Source organism: Zingiber officinale, chromosome 4A, assembly GCF_018446385.1.
Source record: "Zingiber officinale cultivar Zhangliang chromosome 4A, Zo_v1.1, whole genome shotgun sequence".
Classification (NCBI taxonomy): Eukaryota; Viridiplantae; Streptophyta; class Magnoliopsida; order Zingiberales; family Zingiberaceae; genus Zingiber; species Zingiber officinale.
Window position 1 is genome coordinate 11,476,485 of NC_055992.1, and position 19,217 is coordinate 11,495,701.

General features: G+C 40.9%; 2 protein-coding genes across 4 annotated transcripts; one reads left to right on the top strand and one right to left on the bottom strand.

Annotated features, from left to right (window-relative positions):
* Positions 1-3,858: 3,858 nt before the first annotated feature.
* On the top strand, positions 3,859-8,617 carry LOC121969539 (prosaposin-like). 2 transcript variants are annotated; one of them, XM_042519683.1, is made up of 6 exons: positions 3,859-4,013; positions 5,554-5,652; positions 7,002-7,198; positions 7,355-7,552; positions 7,978-8,037; positions 8,235-8,617. In XM_042519683.1, the coding sequence occupies exons 2-6, from the start codon at positions 5,559-5,561 to the stop codon at positions 8,397-8,399; spliced, it is 714 nt and encodes a 237-aa protein (XP_042375617.1). In that variant the 5' UTR covers positions 3,859-4,013; positions 5,554-5,558; the 3' UTR covers positions 8,400-8,617. The 2 variants fall into 2 exon arrangements, with proteins under 2 accessions (XP_042375617.1, XP_042375618.1); XM_042519684.1 differs by lacking the exon at positions 3,859-4,013 and adding an exon at positions 4,072-4,095.
* Positions 8,618-10,075: 1,458 nt separating this feature from the next.
* LOC121969538 (probable serine/threonine-protein kinase WNK5) lies at positions 10,076-13,497 on the bottom strand. 2 transcript variants are annotated; one of them, XM_042519682.1, is made up of 7 exons: positions 13,138-13,497; positions 12,415-12,452; positions 12,067-12,294; positions 11,598-11,979; positions 11,174-11,516; positions 10,771-11,085; positions 10,076-10,677 (listed from the first exon to the last, which is right to left on the bottom strand). In XM_042519682.1, the coding sequence occupies exons 1-7, from the start codon at positions 13,240-13,242 to the stop codon at positions 10,217-10,219; spliced, it is 1,872 nt and encodes a 623-aa protein (XP_042375616.1). In that variant the 5' UTR covers positions 13,243-13,497; the 3' UTR covers positions 10,076-10,216. The 2 variants fall into 2 exon arrangements, with proteins under 2 accessions (XP_042375616.1, XP_042375615.1); XM_042519681.1 differs by having other exon boundaries at positions 11,174-11,522.
* Positions 13,498-19,217: the final 5,720 nt, after the last annotated feature.

Sequence of the window (19,217 nt, forward strand, 5' to 3'; positions counted from 1 at the left end):
CATCAGCTTGCCCTTTACGAGTTTGTTCGGTAGACCACCTTGATGAATCGAGTTCCTTACCTTCTTCGTCCTTCGGTGGTGTGAATCCTTCCTTGACCAAGAACCACATGGAGATATCAGTCTTGAGGTAATACTCCATGTGACTCTTCCAATACTGAAAATCTGCTCCGTCGAAATAGGGAGGACGATTGGTGCTAAATCCTTCCTTCATAGTCATCTTCTTTTTCTCTAGGATGTTAGTCCAGATGAAGAGCACCAGGCTCTGATACCACTTGTTAGGATCTTAGATGGCTAGAGGGGGGGGGTGAATAGCCTCTTAAAAACTTAAGCAAAAATTTCTACAGAGAAACTTGTTAGCACAGCGGAATTAGAAAACTAAAACAAAAGGAAACAAGCACACTAACACACGGATTTACGAGGTTCGGGGATAACTTGCCCCTACTCCTCGGCGTGTCCGTAAGGTGGACGACCCCTTGATCTTCGGTAGATCGCACCCCGGATAAATTCCGGCTAAAGATCCTCCTTCTCGGTGGAGTAACCTCTCCACAAAGTCTCAAGAAATATATATGTTAAAGCACAAGACTTACAGTGGTGGCTAAAGGAGATTGAGCTAACGCTTACAACCACGCGAGGATCAGTGAAAAACAGAGAACTCACAGACAGCAGTTTCTCACCCGAGAGAGAATCACTGTCACCTGTATCGGATCACTGCGTCGCCAGTCACTCATCTGGTTCTCTGGACTCACACCAATACCATCCATGGTCTTCACTGGTGTCTCTGAGCTCGAACCAATGAGCAATAGTCAAGCTGAAGCCACTGATCGCCGCCAGTGAACGTTGATGCTTCAAATGCATCGCTTGCAGTGAAATACAGCATAAAGGGCACTTGTTCTTATTCTTCTGATGGAACTTCATTTGAAATTAACCAATGGCAGGATACCTGCAACCTGTAACTTAAAGATCTCATAGCAGATAATTCGATCAGGTGAATCAGAAGTGAATCAGAGGTGAATCAGCAAAATCAGAGAAGCAGCAGACATAAAACGACATGTTGTGGATCGGTCAACAGACCGATCCACAGATCTCTGGACCGATCAGGACTCATCCTGATCGGTCTGAAGGGAGTCTGATCGGTCTGTGGACCGATCAGATGATGGGTGGATCGGTCCACAGACCGATCCCCCTTCTCGCTCTTCTTTCTGATCTCTTTCTGATCGGTCTGTAGACCGATCAGAAAAACTCACAGAACGATTCTGTGTGGTTACTGATCGGTCCACAGACCGATCAGAATACCCACAGAACCTTCCGTGTGGTTACTGATTGGTCCACAGACCGATCAGAATACCCACAGAACCTTCCGTGTGGTTACTGATTGGTCCACAGACCGATCAGAATACCCACAGAAACTCTCTAAACTTTCTGTGTGGTTTCTGATCGGTCCATAGACCGATCAGAGACTTCAAGTATCACTGGATCGGTCTGCCGACCGATCCAGTCACACAGAGTATCACTGGATCGGTCTGGAGACCGATCCAAGTTCCCTGAGTTAGTTTTAGAGCTTCCCAGCCCTAAATCCTAACGTCTCCTTGGTCCAGAGAACGAGCTACCGAGCACTCTCTGACCTAGTCCGGAGAACGAGCTACCGAGCCCTCTCCGACTTCGTCCGGTCCAGAGAACGAGCTACCGAGCCCTCTCTGACCTAGTCCGGAGAACGAGCTACCAAGCCCTCTCCGACTTTGTCTGGTCAAGAGAACGAGCTACCGAGCCCTCTCCGACTTTGTCTGGTCAAGAGAACGAGCTACCGAGCCCTTCCTGACCTAGTTCGGAGAATGAGCTACCGAGCCCTCTCCGACTTCATCTGGTCCAGAGAACGAGCTACCGAGCCCTCTCTGACCTAGTCCGGAGAACGAGCTACCGAGCCCTCTCTGACTTCGCGTGCCAAGTATCCGTACTTGGACTTTTCTTCTTCATATGATCAACCTTGATCAATAATCAGTCTGAGTTTAATTAATATCTGATACAAACTTAAATCAGTGTCAACATCAAAACAACAGTCAGGTCAGACTGTATCAACAGCAACGACTTCGAGCACAATTGTTGGGACCCCATGATCTCCTCGAGTAAACTGACCTTGCCAAGCGACAGGGCAATTTTTCCATTGCCAATGCATACAATCAAGACTGCCCAACATGCCAAGGAAACCATGTCTCTGTTCATGCATTTCAAGCAAGTGTTGGATATCAGCAGCATTATGTCTTCTTAAATATTGAGCCCCGAACACTTCAATTACACATCGACAAAAGTTGAATAAATATTGGATGATAGTTGTTTCAACAATTCGTAGATACTCATCATAATGATCAGCTAGAACTCCATACGCCAATTGACGAATAACCATTGTGCATTTCTGAAGTGGTGACAAACCTTTTTTCCCCGTTGCATCGACCTTCCATTGAAAATATTCGGAATGATTTTTCACGGCGTCAACTATACGAAGGAATAACTCTTTTTGCATTCGAAATCGACGTCGAAATATGTCATCAGGATATACCGGATCATCGGAAAAGTAATCATTGAAAAGACAAGCATGCCCAACTTCACGATCCCGATTCAAATACCTTCTCCTCTGTGTTCTACTGGAAGAACTTTGAGCTCTTTGACGTACCGTTTGTCGCTGCTCATATAGTTGGAGCATTCTTCGTTCACCTATATCCTCCGCATCTTTCGCCAATTCATTTCTCCAGAATTCATGGAGCATAGATCGATCTGGATTTTGAGTCATTTGAAATAAATCAAGATATTTTTGTGATTGAAAAATTTAGAGAGTTGAGGAAAGAAATCGAAAGCGAAGATAACAATGAGATGAATGAAAAAAATGAAATCGATTATGTATTTATAAAAAAAATAAATTAAAAAAATAAATTTAACCGTTGAACAACGACTAAAATAGTCGTTGTTCAACCGCATAGCACACAAAAACTCTAATTAAAACTCCGCCATTGTTTTTATTTTTTACAATTATAAAAAAATTAAAAAACAAGAAGAAGCGGCTCTGTAACCACATAGCCGCTTCTTTGTGTAATCTTCCAGTTGCCACGTCACAATGGGAGCTCTGAAAGAGCTTCCACTGTGGATGCCTCGATTCCTTTTTTATTTTTAGTTAAGGCATCGAGATTTAATCCGCTTCGATTTTATTTTTATTTTTATTTTAAAATAAAAAATTCCTTAAATATGAAATCTTAAATATCTTAAATATATCCTGTGAGCACCTAAAATTATTTTCATTTTATTTTTATTTTTTTATTTGAATACTATAACTTAACTCCTGAATGCTAATAGCATAATCTAATTAGCTTAACTCCGAAGCTATATATATATATATATATATATATCAAAAATTTATTTTTAAAATAAAGTTTTATTTTTCAAAGAGTGGAAGAGCAATTCAAGATTTTACATTAAATTTTAGATAGTCTATTTAAAAAATCTTTAAATAAATTATTTTATCTATTCTTTAAATTTAAGATTTATGAATTATATTTTCTAAATTTAGATAATAAATTCTATTTTTTTCAATATTATAAAAGAGAGAGGAAATAACAAAGAAAGGTGATATAGTGTCCAATGAAAAGCGAATCTAAGTTTAATAAAGTGATTTTTTTTCATTTTAAATTATACATTTGAAAATAATGAAAAATGCTCTAATAGTAAACACATTTAAATCCTTTTAAAAATAAAAATTTACTTAAATTTTCCTCAATGAGGGCCTACAAACTCCAACTAATAATAAGGCAGGTACAGTTTGTAGGGAACTTTAACCGGGAAGTTTTGCTGATTAGCGGCAGGGTTAAAGACACCGGACAAAGCCATTTTGGGCTTGGCAATCATGCAATAAATTAATTGTCGATATCGTTTTGTCTCCTTGCTAGCAATCATCCCCTCCTTCATTCTTCCCTGGCCCCTCATCAAGAATCCGAATCGGAGAGGAAGGATTGCAGCGGAGGAGCTCTGAGGTTGTATGCAAATCTTCTCCCTTAGCAATTTCCTCTTAGGGATTTCTCTTCGATCAGGCCCCTTTTCTTTATCTGTGTTGCGGTGATTAGCGTTTAAGTTCTAATTCACTTTTTGATTTGCAGTATTTCGTTTTTTTCCTTCTTCTCAACGGTGTTTTTTTTTATATAAATTTGCGAGAATGATGATTTGGATATGCAGCGAGTCAGCTTGGTATCGTACTTTTAGAATTTTTTTAGCTAGTGAAATTGGTTGAAATGGCCTACGAACAAATTAGGTTTAGGTTTCGACAATTGCTATACGTTCGAAATTTTAGGCTATCAAATCAGCTTAAGTCGATCTAGAAGAACTGTGTTTTTAAAAATAAAAAAATAAAAAAATTGTTGTTTATTTCTTATTAATTATTACATAATTTATATTTTGTTAACTGTTTTTTATTTTTATTTTTTATCTACGTCATGATATTTTGTAGTACGTAGTGGAATTTATTCTAGTTTCTTGTGTTTCCTCCTTAATGCATAGTTGTGTCATGGGTGAAATGGGATACCTGTTTTCTCCGTTCTATACAATTGAGTGCAAAGAATAGATTAAAGCAACTGAAGAAGCGAGACTTAGAGAAGGGGTGGTTTCTATGTCCACAAGTCATCTTACAGCTACTGCAGAATTTTACTACATTTCTATTTCATGTACTTTCACAATTGGAACCTCTTTTCCTTATTTTTATTTGAGTCATTAACATCATCTATATGGAGCAGTGTTAATGAGAAGGGAGGAACAAGGAATAAATAAGGGAGGATGGTAGAAAGAGGTTATGATAATTGATAACTATACATAGACATACTAAGATGAGAATATAATCTATACGAATGAGACTAGGCGGAACTATGAGAAGGAGATAGAAAAACAATAGTATATCATTGTCATGATAAAGAAATATTAGGGCATGAAGGGAGGGAAGTCATCTTATTGTGGTGTTTCAACACGTCGATACTAACAATATTCTTGGTTCAGAATTTTGAACTCTTGCAATTGTTTACTTGGATTACAAACAAATCATATCTTCACTTTGAAAGGTAGGCTCTGTTTTGTGAACCAACCATCTAAGTGATGATGCCAGGAATTTCTTAAATTTCAAATGAAGCATAAGCTTGATGTCATATCACAAAATCTGTATGTGTTTTCCCTTTTGGGTGATATTATGAATAGACATGTTGCTAGAGGCAATAACTGGTACGAAGCAGCAAATCCATCAGTTTCACACTACTAGTGGATTACCCTTGTTAATATAAATAAAAATAAATTAAATTTGTGATATGCAGTGTTGTCGTTAAGTTACAATTAAACAATTTTATTGTGAGGTAAATGTTCACCCTCATCAATGCTTGTATTTGACATGTTGTTTTGCTATTTCAAGGCTGATTACAAATCAGTAGTCCAATTAGACTTGTGATGAAATTGTACATAGAAGATTCTTCCTTTGTGAGAGCATTTCTTTTTATAACTATTGAGTCTCTTCTAACCTGTGACTACTTTATTTGCAAGGGTCAATGGCTTCAAGAGAGTGGTTCTTCCTTGTTCTTATTTTTGTTATTGGCTGGGAAAATGCTGATGCTAGAAGTTTTGCCAAAATTGAAGTTTTGAGTATGTAACAATAATTCTTGTTTCTCCTATCTTCCATATGGCTATTCTTCAATTACATTTTGTTTTGCATAAATTTTTTTACAAGACAAATGAATTAGAATAGCTGTTGGATCTAGTTTCTGTTACAACACTTCAATCTATTACAGAAGGCAGTAGATATCATCAATTAGTTATCTTGTTGCGGAATGATAACAAATTTCTAAATATTTGGAGTAAAAGAGTGTTGAAAGGTTTTTCGAAATTGTGCCAGGATAAAATATTTGGTAAAAATGTTCCGCTGAAGATTAAGTCATGATGGGGCATTATGCAAACCCTTTGATTTCATGTAGAGTAGGCAGCCCAGATGAGCTATTTGTTTACGAGAAAGTAGTTAGTGGAATTATTAAAAGGGAAAATAATGTTGTATTGCACAATTTCTTTTAACTTGGAAAAAGTTTGTTCATGGTTTAAGTTTCTGAAAAGAAGCCCCAGTAGTTTCATGATTGGATTGACATGCTGACATTAGGATAATCTATTAAGTACCAATTAAATTTTCAATTACTAGAAGGACAAAGTGTTACTGCTTTGTTTTTATCTTTCTACTATTGTTTTGGTTCTACTTAAGGCCATATCATGTAGTCAGGATGAACTTCAATTTTGTCTTATTTTTAGATCACTTTGTTTAGTCAATTGTTGTTGTGTTAGAATAATTATAAAATTTGATTGTGGAGATAAATTTAGAAGATAATGACTCAAAGCTAAATAAAATTTAAATTACACTGATCAACTCTTTTTTTTTTTTTTTGATGAAATACACTGATGAACTCTTGTATATAGATAAAGAGATAGTAGGGGATCGAGCTACATAGGAGGATTCATATAGCCAACTTCACTTAGTGAGATAAAATCTTGACTGTTGTTTTTGTGGATGAATTGTAGCTGTAGTGATAGCAGATTGGACCTTTTTTCCTTGCATATCAAGTTGTGCTTCTTGTCACTATCTTTTTTGCATTATTGAACTCCTCAAAAGTGAGTATTAATGTCACTGGTTATGTACAGATTTCAGGAACTCCATTTAATGTATCAGAGTGGTAAGCGCTGCTACGAATGGAATTTGATCTTTTACATTGTCATTAATAAGAAATAGGAAGACTGATGACAAAGTCTAAATGTATCTTTTGAAGTCACAGCATTTTCGTTCATTATCTTGCATGTTAGTCTGTTAATTTATTTTGCCTTTTTTGTTTCGAGTTGTGAACAATACACACCTTAACTGTGACATTGAATTTCTAAAGAAACTTTTTGGTGTTTTAATTTCCTAATGCCGTATGCTAAAATTTATGTTGTAACACCTATCTTTATCGTTCCAGTAACAGAAATTGACCTTGAATTACCTGAAAACCCAATCAGAGCATTTACAGAAGTCAAGAGAAATGAACAATTGTGCACAGTGTGCGAGAACTTTACTGCACAGGCCATTCAGTATCTCAGCAAAAATAAAACTCAAACTGAGATAATTGAGACCCTTCATCAAGCGTGTTCTGAGTGGAAACCGTTTGAGGAGCAGGTAATTCTTTACATCAATAGAACCAAGTTATTTTATTTTATGTTATTTTTTATTTTTGATAGAATTCCCTTCTATTCAGGAGTTTCTCAATGGTTGCACATATAAGGGTTCTGTTTAAATTTTCATGTCTCCTGTTCTCATGAACTTTTCTTGCAGTGTCTTCTGCTAGTGGACTACTATTCGGCACTTTTCTTTGCTGAGATATCTAAGATACATCCAGAGGACTTTTGCACGAAGTTCAATCTTTGTGAGCAGATGCTTTCTGTTAGTCTACTAAAAAGTGAAAATTCTTGCTCCGTTTGTCGCAATGTCATGGCCCAAGTACTAGTTAAGCTGAAAGATCCTGACACACAGGTAAGCATTGTTTTCTTTCCCATTTTTTTCTTTTCCATCTTCATGTTTTTATTTCAATATTTCCCGTGTGTTATATTAGAACTACGTTTGTTTGTTTTCATCATTCATTTATAGACTGTTATGCAGCATGAATTTTATTAATACTATTTTTTTTATTCAACAGTTGGATTTCACCCATCATTTCATTTCCTACTTCAACATGTTATAGCCATTATCTTTGATGTCCTTGTAGTTAATCCTTTATTTGTTTCCTATTTTTGCATCTTGTCACCAATTGCAAAGTTATCCCTGCTTTTTCCAATGCAAATAATTGTTTCTTGGTTTGTCATCGTTTGCTGGACTATGACTATGCTAAGACTAAACAAAATATTGGTGACTGTTATTTGCAAATGCTGACCTAAATATGCCCCTAACGAAATTGGCAGTTTGAGGTAATCAAGATGCTTCTGAAGGAATGCAACCAGATGGAACAATATGTCCAACAGGTAAACATTTCGAGTAGTTTTGATAAGAGTTGAAAATTATTTGCAACAGAAATCAACAATGTTTCTTTACTGAATAACCTTTCAGGTTTCAGATAAATTTCGTGCTTAAAAGGCACTTGCATCTGTTGCTGAACATCTTACGTATCAAATTTTTTGCTTGTTTCAGATCTGATGTTTCCTTTCTTCTCTCTGAACAGTGTAAGAGGCTGGTGCTCCAGTATGGCCCTTTGATCCTTGTCAATGGCGAAAAGTTTCTAGAGGACACAGATGTTTGCGTTGCCATTCATGCATGCAAGACTGACAAAGCTGAACTCGTCAATGACGCTGTCTCAGAAGTGCGATCTCTAGCCGTCTCAATGTAGCATGACCAATGCAGCAGAAATAATTGAAAGTTGCACAACTTGTATCATACAACTTATGTAAAGCTTGGAGGCTTGCCCATCCACATTGCTATGTTTGTTGCCCGATCAACTTTAATTGCAAACTATTTGTATTATCGACTGCAAGATCTTGTGCTCGTGTGCCAAGACCATATTCTGTAAACTTATCAATCAAAAGATGAGTATTGTATATTTGTATAGTGAAGATGAATTTTTATTTTTTTAATTATTAAGGATGAAATAAAAAGTATATGAATTATATGATGACAAAATAATGTTTAAGCAAAAGTCAAATTTAATTACTAGCTTATATCCGAGAGGTGTCTTTTTTAATCGGAAGACTTTGACTCTTTCCTCCTTTTAGCAAATTTGAGTTTGACTTGAACGCGTATTCGTAAGTCTTAGCATACACATGGGTCAAGGGGCTTGGAAAAGGCCACTAGCGCGTATTAATGTAAATGACAACAGTATCGTCGTGCTCCAAAGATTCATCTAACACCACCAAATTTATTGATTCCGTTGATCAAGTATAAGATATTGTGCCGATTGCATAATCTTTTTGGTTTATATTTTATAGAAAGAAAAACACAAATTTTCTTAAAATTCAAGCTGAATTCCCGTCATATCGCAGACGATGCCATATTTTGAAAGGGTCGTAAAGTGTTAACTAATGCAAATTGACGAACTGCCTTAGACTTTAAGAAGAAAAAAAGGAATAAATTTCTAGGAACTCTCCCTTTGTTCACGTTGCAGCACGGCGTTGACTCCGTTCAATTATATACAATCCCCACCAAACTCCTCACATCAGTTCTTGACCTCACTGCAACAACCTGTGCATTTTTTAATGGCTACATTCTCTGAAACTTCTCCACCAAGTTCCCTGGTGTTAAATTTCGTGTTCTACAAGATCGCTGAAGAGTCAAAGTCAAGAAGCCGCCGGTGGTGTAAAGTCAACTTTGCTCTGCTTCAGTTCGTTCCCCTGCTCCCTATAAATTCCTCCTCCTCCTCTCTCTCTCTCCCTGTCTTTCGTATCAGAATCCTTCTTTTTCTGCTCTCGATCAGCTAATCATGGCGCAAAATTCGCTCTTTGGCTTGCTTCTCCTCCTCCTCCTCGTCCTTGGCCCTCCACAGCTGACTTTCTCTCGGCCTCTGAACGGAGTGTTCCTGTCCGGCGAGCCGAGCTTCAACATAGCTTTGCCGAGAGAGGGCCAAGCGGCGGTCCCGCCACCGCCGTCGGGAAGCAGCGTCCGGCAGATTCTGGTGGACAGCTACAAGCCGCTGCTTCTCAACATTCTTCCGAGGGGAACAACGCCGCCCGCTGGCCCAGACCCGGGAATCGACGGCGACAAAAACTAGCACAGGATGGAGGAGAAGAAGAACACGCATACATAATTTATTTGTTTATTATTTTTTCCACTTAAAGGAAAATTTTGTCTTTTTTTTATCATCGGTAAAACAATATGTAAACGTCTTGCATTGCAGGACGATTAATATCAAAGACAATTTCATTTTGTTTAATTCCATGTAGCGGAGTGAATTCTGAATCACTACCGACGATGATCATATATATGTTCGATGAATATTATTATACTGCGACGAAATTGGGGATGAGAAAGGATTAAGTCGAACGTCGATTATGACTTTTCAATCACGCATAATTAACGCAGATGAGTAGTTGACCGACTACTCCTTAGGATTACAAGCACCCAAATTCAGATGCTTTCAAGAATACATTACAAGCACCTCAAAACACTTGCTAAGAACTCAAAAGTTGTTGTTTTCCCTTTTCTCAGAGGAAATCAACTTCTTGCCCATGTAAACCCTGGCTTTTGTTTCCTGTACTCTCCTCCTCCTCCCCTAGAGGATGAAGTTGCCTTGCGAGAGCCATTCAATGGGTTCTGAAACCCAATCTGCTCCACCGCGCCGACGGTCTTAAACAGCCTCTTCTTCAAATGCTCCACGAGATTCCGATGAAGTAGCTGACTTCGCATGTCGACCATCGAGCAGTTTCGCGTCAACCTCCGGCTATCTGCAGTGCTTCCCTTTGGAGCACAAGAGGTCCTTGAGGAGGAAGACTCCGGTTGTCCTACGCTGCACTTCTTCTCGAGCTCCCTCGTCAGTGCGGCATCTTCTTTCGCCTCGTGATTGCTCTGGTGGAAGCTCATTTCGCTTTCTTGCTCGTTGCTCGAGGTGTAATTCATGCAAGAATACTTGCCTGAGTGAGTGGAGCTCATGTCGTCGTCATCAGAAAACAAACCACCTGCATAAGGATTCAGATGAGAGTAATCAATAATTAATTAATTCCGTCAAAATCGATCCCGAGTAAGAATCTATAATTAATTATTGTTCGCGCCTTGAAACCACCCTTCTCTTTGCCCTGTTCCAAACACAGAGCCTTGGGAGGAAGTCGGCGATGCGATATTGTAAAATGGGTGATTGCAGCCATCCTCAGCATCATCCACATAGTTATAGGCATGGTGAAGGTCATTGCCTCCGCTAGCACTTTCCTTCCAATCCGGCACCAGAATCGATATCTCCTGAGCTATCATATCCGCAATCTCCAAAGGCTCTCGATCCGTAATCTCGAGCTCCTTCACCATTTCATTCGCCACATTCATCGGTGTATCGCTCACGACATCGAAGGGGAAGTAGATGTTCCTCACGTGGCCTAGCGAGAGCGATCGTGAGCATACATGATCAGTTTTACAAAAGAAGTTCAAGATCTCGCAGCAGCGCAAGCTCCCGAGATTAATTACCTTCTTTGTCAGCAATTTGAACTTTGAGAAAGATCGTATCGCCCTCGGGGTTCATCTTCCCGGTGATACTCATATCAGTTCTCTTGATCGTGCAATCGACAATGTCGTCAACCTGATCAGACGAGTTCAAGTTCTTCTTGTGATCATGCAAAATGGAGTCCTGATCAGCCACGTGAGCAGGGGTGTTCTTCAGTGTCAATGGCGGACCATGATGATCATCCAGTGCAAGAAAAGGATCAAGAAGTAGCTCCTTCGCCGATGATCTGTTCGCCACGTTTTCTAAACACCTACTGATGAATCGCTTCGCCTCCGGATCTTGTATGCGATAGAATGCTTCAGGCAACTTCCCCTACCAAATTAATTAATTAGTTTCAGTCTTAGAAATTCAACTCAAAATCCACAGGTAATTAATTAATTCTCTCACCGAAGTAACTTTCTTGTAGATCTGAGCTGGATTGCAGCACTCGCTGTAAGGGCATTCGGCTGTGAGCATCTCAACCATGCACATGCCGTAGGAATAGATATCGACAAGCTCGTTGTACTCTTCCTCGTAAAGCTCCGGCGCCATGAACTCGGGAGTACCGATGACGCTGTGCGCGGACTGGTGGCGGCGGAGGACGGCAGCGAGGCCGAGATCGCCGATCTTGACTTGCCCGAGATGGCCGTTGACGAAGATATTGTCGCACTTGATGTCCCTGTGGATCACCGGGGGATCGTGGCCGTGCAAGTAGACGAGACCATGCAGGATTTGGCGCGCCCAGCTCTTGATGGCTCTGATGTCGACTCGTGGATACGTCTGCCGGTACCTGAACGTCGAGCTCGTTTGATTCAATTTAAAACAACACGAAATTCGATATATGATTAGAAATTATCGCATGAATTAGTTGACGTACTCTCGGAGGGTACCGGAGGTGAACATCTCAGTGATGAAGTTGAGAGTCCGGTGCTGGATGTCGACCCACGAGGCGTGGAATCGGATGATGGATTCATGGCTAAGGGAGCTGAGCAGGTGCACCTCCGAGTACATCCGCTGCAGCGCCTCCGGCGACTGCATCACGATGCAGAGCTTGGCCTGGTTCCAGGCCACCTCCGTGCCATTTAACTCATCAAATGCCTTGTATCTGAATTTCTCAGTTAAGATATCTCTTTAGCTTCCCTTCTCTTCTCAAGACAAAATTCTACTTATTTATTTAATTTCTTGCTAAACATTGAAATTAAATTGTTTTTCTTTCGGAGGATACACAGTCTTGGTTGCTCCTTTCCCGAGCACTTCATCAAACTGTTATCAGGTATATCACACAGAAACAGAGAGATCATGAGAAGTCTGCATGGTTCTCAGTTCTTTCATTATGCATTTCATAAGAAAAACGATTGAATTATACGCTAAGATATATGACAATTAATCAAGTCGATTCCAAGAATTAATTAATAGTTCAGATATACTACTGCAGACAAATCTCTCACTGCGACAGACTCACGCAGCAAATCGTCTCATATATGTCAAAAAAAAATGACGTTGATTCTTTAGAAAATTGCAGAGATGGTTGGCAACTCGCAATTCTCATCATTCAGTATTATTAGATGCTCCACATCGTTTTCTCCATGTGACTTTCCATGGAGAAAAATATGCTTTCTTTCTTTTCTGTAAAGGCATCACGCCCAATAGCTAATTCCATGGAAATGGAGACGATAAAGAAAATAATTACAGCTACAATAAATCAATAATTGAGTTTGAGTATACGTCAACTCAAGGAATTCATTAATATTGTAACAGGGCATGTTTTGCCCAATTTACGAAGAGCTCTGCCTCTTTAATTCCCTGAATAATCAAGAACCAACAACGACAGAAGGAATTGTTTCGTATATAATAATAAAAAGAGAGATTGAACTTTATATGATTCATTAAACAAAGAAGCAAAGGGATGAACTTTAATTATTTTAGAAATCAGCATGAGAAAGCTTACGCGTCCATAGCGGCCGGAGGGATCGACCTCCACGTAACCATTACCGGCGGTGAGGCTCCTCTCGGGGCTTCTGCGCTCCCTCTCCCAGCGGCGTGCCTCCAACATGGCGAAGGACGAGGACGGCGGTGGAGTGTCGTGGTTGGGTTCCGGCAGCAAGCGACTCTCATAGGAAGATGATCAACAAGAAGGGAATTGAGAATTTATGGAGAAGAAACAGTCATCGTCGTCATATATAAGTGGAGGAGGATAAGGAATCGAGATGCTTGTTTTCTTCGCCTCTGTGATTGTGTCTGAGAATTTTCTTTGTGCTTGGTCTGGTGAACGCACTGCTTGTGGCGGTGGTTCAAGTGGCGGCTTTTGCAGGCCAACGTCGCGTATATATCCTCTGTTCTGGTCCGTCTACACGCGCACACTTTGAGAATTTATTTATTTTATTTTTTTGGGAAATTGATGGAATATATATTGTGGCTGGAGATTAGTCAAAGAAATAAATAAATTGTGGTCGATTACTTATTCGTAAGGTTTTTTTTTCTTCTTGTTTTTGATCTAAAAATTAAATGGAAGAAAGTTCTCGCACGTCACATATCGATCGATACGAGAAATTACAAATTACGAAAAGGTGGAAGCGGAATTTGCATGTGAAAATCACGGTGCAGAAAATTGTGGTTTTTAAAATTTTTTTATCATCCTATTGCAGTGCTCAAAATAGGGGGGGAGTAATAATTAAGAGACCGACGGCGGCCGGAGATGAGGTTTTCCGGCGGTGGCAGACGTACGTCAGTTCGGTGAAAGAACAGGGAAGGAGAGGCGAGTGTTTGGGTCAATATTGTTTCCTTGTGCGATTCATCAACATGGTTAGAGTCAGATATTTCAGCTGATGATTAGATTGTTGGCCAGATGTTGCCTTGTGATGAGATGATTTTTTGAGCTTGATTTTGACATTTGTGTGCAAATTGATCTTTGACATTATTAGATGATTAAGCAAGCACACTTATACGGTGATAAGAGGTTCCATCCAAGAGTGGGTCGAAGTAGTCAGAACGGTTGTTGTGGAGGACCATGAGATTGTAGACTACGGATCAAGCAATGCTAGCCGAGTGGGTCTTCAGTGATGGTCGGATGTGAAAGACCGATCAGACTGTCCGAACGGTCGTTATTCGCAACTTGCAATTGAAATTAAGAGTCAAATACTAAGTTATCCGGCCCACCATCCTTATCAATTGACCCTTAGTGCGCCTCTTCGATAATATGAAAATCGAGTGAAGAATAAGTCAGTAGCTTCACTCTGTATGACCAAACTAACGATATACTTACCAAATGGCCGTCGGTCGACCTATAGAGAAACTTAGATACCTGTCATACAGTAACACTTTTGAAAGTTTTTGTCGGAAAGAACAGAGAATAGCTCGTCGGTAAATCGTCCTTTAGAAGCTTTCAATTTGTCAACTCATAACGATTTGCGAAAAAGTGTCGGAGGCACTTTATGACCTATCTTTTCTTAGAAAAATTTTGAGAAACGTATTAATGCTTTGAGATGCGTGAATAATACAACAGTAACATTATCAAAAGGATCTCCATCTACAAACGGAGATATACGATGTTTCTTATTTATACACATCATTCACTCTAGTTCATTATTTTTCTCTTTGAGATCGAACATTGATTTAAATTTTGAAGGATCATTATCGAGGACTTCTTCTCTTTTATTACACAAAGTCTTTATCAAGTTAATAACAAAACCACGTCTCAACTCCCTACCGTCACCGATTTTGAACTCGATCACACGCAATTTGAGCACGTCCAATTGACTAGTCAACTCAAATTATGATAATTAATTAGAACGATCATGTGAAATCTTTATTTAGTATGATAAAGATTAATCTTTCTTACGTTTAATATTTATTTACTTAGACTCGTGGATTACGTTATGATATTATTATATTCGGATCTCCCACTATCAGCCACAAATTGTTTTTTTATTTTAAGACAAAACTTTCTACGTGTCCGTGGCTCGACGACCAGAGATAATTTTGTCATTTAATTTTATTAACAACGATAACACATGTTTTCCACCGGATAGAAAGATTAAAGAATCGCTGCAGTAGCTTTCCCTTTAATTTTGAACCCATCTCCTTTCCCTTTCATTTTGGATCCTTTCAATCGATCACTTCCCACTGAGTAAACACTGTTGATCCTCCAACGCATCGAACTCTCCCTGTGCACTTTTAATCCTTATTTGCCTTTCTTCAACAATTAATTATATTCTTCATCAATTAGTTTACATAATCCAATTTGCACATTTTCCTTCTTATATATTCATGACCTCTTCTTTGTCGATCGGTGTATATCCTTTAAAATAGTTGTTTCCTCTCCCATCTTTCTTCAACATTGTCTCGTCAGTTTTGAGAACTTGTTCTAATGACTTCTGTTATCTTCAATTTTCTTTTATGGATTTGTAGTTGATCCCATCCCACAATGAGAGGATGGAAAGCTAGATATATGGTTACCGCGTTGACTGGCTGTAGAACGTGTTCTGTTCTGCAAAACAAGTAACGTCAGTGTTGAGTCAAGCAAGAGGTCCTCGGCGTTGGCCCTTCGATGCTCAAATTAGTCACCGGAATTATAGAGGAAAGCGAAGCAACAGTAACGCAAGCGCAAACAGTAATAATGCGTACATCACCCCTTTATATAGAGCCCTGATGGATGCGTGCACGCTCCTCGAGGTATGGATATGTATTCCAATAAGTCCTATGAAGGGGTCTGTCAGGAAAGTACTTCTGACATCATACCTTAATAGGGCATGCATATCCCTGACAAGATAGTAGAAGCTTCCATCGTATGATCTGCCTGTCAACCATGCCTCGTGTCAACGACATTATTTCCCAGAAGGATATCGAGAGATATAACAATGATCCAACTGTTTGGCCGAGCAGGGTAGTTGCTCGGCCGAGACTCCTCCGCTCTATTGCCGTTGCTTGGCCGAGCAGGGCAGCCGTTCGGCCGGAATTCCTCCGCTCTGTTGACTTCAGCTGCTCTTCCCTATGGTGACTGAGTGTAGTAGCATGCCCCTCCCGTTCGAACAAGCTCTCCGATCTCCTTAGCGTCCTATTGCTCCACACTTAGTGTCTGGTTATCCGAGCTAGATGGTTGGTCCGCCCAGACACTTATTACTCGACCGGCCTTTGTAGGCTCTTGCCAATCAGACCCTGATTACCATGACTGGCCGCTGTAGCCGTCCTAGGCTTGGCCACCGTTGGCGAGCTTTTTGATACTTTGGCATTGACCACCTTGACTTTGACCTCCACCTCGACAGTTGATCTGTGCCGGGTGGGCCCCCCTCTATCGTCGCATCACAAGCCTCCCCTTCAAATCTAGTCGAAGGAGGTTGCAAGTCCAACTGACTAGACTAGTAGAGTCTTCGGTGGCTTCCACGTCTGATCGGACCAGATATGCTCCCAAGTTTCTGTTCGGAACAAAAGTTTACACCGTTCGGCTTTGTTTTGGTAGGCTTGATTTGTAGTTGCCGCTCGGATCATACCTACCAAGGTAGATAGTGAATCGACCGCTCGGTAGTGTGATAACCCACTCTCTGTGCCGATCGGGACAATGGGTGACAACACTTGGTGAAATTCTTCTTTTCCCTGTGCTCCCTCGGATGAGCGTCCTTTCATAGTAGCTGACGTCATCCAAATTTCTTAAAAGTGGTATAAATCTCTGATCATTATGACCGAGCAGACCATACCTTTTAATTAAGCCTCATGAATGTCTTCCGCTAGCTGAACGCCACGTGTCCCACTTTCTGCCGCAGTATGTTTGACATGACAGGCGGATATCCACTGGTGATGTAACAGATACCTTTTCAAATCTATGACTAGATCTTCTCCCGATTTTTCGAACCCTGGATTGGACGATTTAGGGCGATCGGGTGTGAGGTTTATAAACCTCACTTGCATCGTCGTCTGCTTCACTCCGTGTGCCTTCGTCTTTGAGCCTTCTGCGACGCTTCACCTTTTCTTCTTCTCCGGGGATCTTTTCTATAAGCTTCTTCACCTTTTCCATATCTGAATCCGTTTGCTACTCCTTCCTGCATCTTTTATTTTCGATGGCCAGTTTTTCGCAACCCCCCGTCCCTATCCCTGGGCTCTGGTATACTTCCACCGAGTCCAGGTTCGACGGGGATGATATTGAAAGTATGAAATCCGCCTACCAATTTGCATCCAACTACCAAGTTGCTATTCCTTCTACGTATGACTGGCCACACGAACCACCCGCGGTTTTTTTTTGTGTTTTTTTAAGGACTAGTTTACCACTGGCCTGAGGTTCCCTGTTCATCCATTCTTCTCCACTGTTTGCAAATATTTCTATATTTCCCTTAACTAGTTAGTGCTAAACTTCTTTAAATTGTTGTGCGGGGTCGTTGTTTTGTTCCACCTATACAACATTCCTTTGATTCCTTGACTCTTTCATTATTTTTGTTACCCTAAATTGTCTGAGCCGGGGACCTTCCTGTTCCAAGCCCGAGTCGGCTTGATCTTTTTTGTTAAGACGTCGTCCTCCAATAAGCATTGGAGGGACCACTACTTCTTTCTTCATTTTTCTGAGCGACCAGACTTTCCAACTGGCTGGCAGATAGAAGCGACGAATCCCTTATCGCTCGGGAAGTACAGAAGCCGATCAGACTTTCATTAGGCAGCTTCCAGTTTGGCCAGTTAGAAATATCACATTCACCGGTTGCTGTTGGAGGACCTTCTTTACGTGTTCAACTTGAGCCCGATCCGCACGAGGCTTTCGTCCAGCCTAGGTATGCCATTTCTTTTCTTCACCCTTGTATCTAACTGATTTTGCTTTCCTTTATTGCAGCTCGCATCATGTTAAGGGTGCGTCTGGTTTGCAAGAGCAAACTCACAGACGTTGAGATCAATGCTACGGCAGTGGCCGAACTAGAGAGCCGAAGCCTACAGTCGGTCAACTCCCACGTGGATCTTCTTGGCAAGGTCGAAAGAGTGGAAGTGCCGACCAACAAGGGTGGAAGAGGTCAAACTGCAACTAGTGGGGCGACCGCTACAACAGACCTTCCCCCGAACGACCCTCGATACTGTCGATCGTGATAACTTCTGAGTCGGCCACTTCAGGTGAATCCCTACGACAGTGCAAGAGGTGCCGCGCAGAAGCATCCTCTTGTTCTACCACTTCTGCCTTGCCGACTCTAGCCCAAGCCGACTCATGACCATCTTCCGAGCGGGGTGAGATGTCCACGCCTACTCTTCCAGAGCAACGAGCCACGTCACTTCACACCTCACTGTCATCCGATCGGATGATGTTGTTGTCCGGGCTGCCGCTGGGGACAATTTGAGCATCACCGGTCGCCTTCATGTCTCCCCAAACTTTGTCGGTGGCCCAAGTGTCCCACATTCGATCGGTCCCCACGCCCCAATTTGTGAGCAGAGCTACCTCAGAACCCTCTGGTTCGAGAGGCCAGAGGCAGATAACGACACTTATCCATTTGCAAATCGATTAGTGGCATAGTCCGGACGACATTGCATCCCGAACCCTCGAGCACCAGATATGAATCTAAGGGTCGCTCGCACAAATATGGGTCGATGTCTGGGCCCGTGCGACGGTCATCTCTCTAGGAGAGCTCCCGAACAGCTATACTCAAATGTTCACTGGGGTATGCACGTTGTTTTTGTGCTTACTTCTTTTTATCCACTAGGCTCTTACAATTTCTTTGTTTTTATAGTACTAGGTCGAGAGTCTGACTATGTGTTAAAGGCTCATATTTTTGGAGCATGAAGTCCAGCAATTGCGCGCTCCGAGCGGCTAGTCATTGGCTTCTGAGGCGCGCTTGGAGCAGCTGATTGCCGAGGCCACTCAATTAAAGGCTAATATACAAAAGAGCACTGAGCTGTTAGAGGCAGAGAGGGGCAAGAGTGTCGAGCAGGTTTTGCAACTGGCGAGGCTCAATAAGCAGATCCGCTCCTTCGAGGCGAAGATCCTTTCGGCCAATACTAGGAAGCTTCGAGCCATTGAGGACCTAGAGATCAAGAACAAAGAGGCTCAGGTCTTGACTCAAAACCTGA

Excerpts from the sequence above, each read along its gene's own strand:
- LOC121969539 (XM_042519683.1), top strand. The coding sequence starts at position 5,559 with ATGGCTTCAAGAGAGTGGTTCTTCCTTGTTCTTATTTTTGTTATTGGC. Across the intron at positions 7,199-7,354 it reads GGAAACCGTTTGAGGAGCAG|TGTCTTCTGCTAGTGGACTA; the intron begins GTAATTCTTTAC and ends CTTTTCTTGCAG. Across the intron at positions 8,038-8,234 it reads TGGAACAATATGTCCAACAG|TGTAAGAGGCTGGTGCTCCA; the intron begins GTAAACATTTCG and ends CTCTCTGAACAG.
- LOC121969538 (XM_042519681.1), bottom strand. The coding sequence starts at position 13,242 with ATGTTGGAGGCACGCCGCTGGGAGAGGGAGCGCAGAAGCCCCGAGAGG. Across the intron at positions 11,523-11,597 it reads TCTACAAGAAAGTTACTTCG|GGGAAGTTGCCTGAAGCATT; the intron begins GTGAGAGAATTA and ends TTAATTTGGTAG. Across the intron at positions 10,678-10,770 it reads AAGAGAAGGGTGGTTTCAAG|GTGGTTTGTTTTCTGATGAC; the intron begins GCGCGAACAATA and ends ATCCTTATGCAG.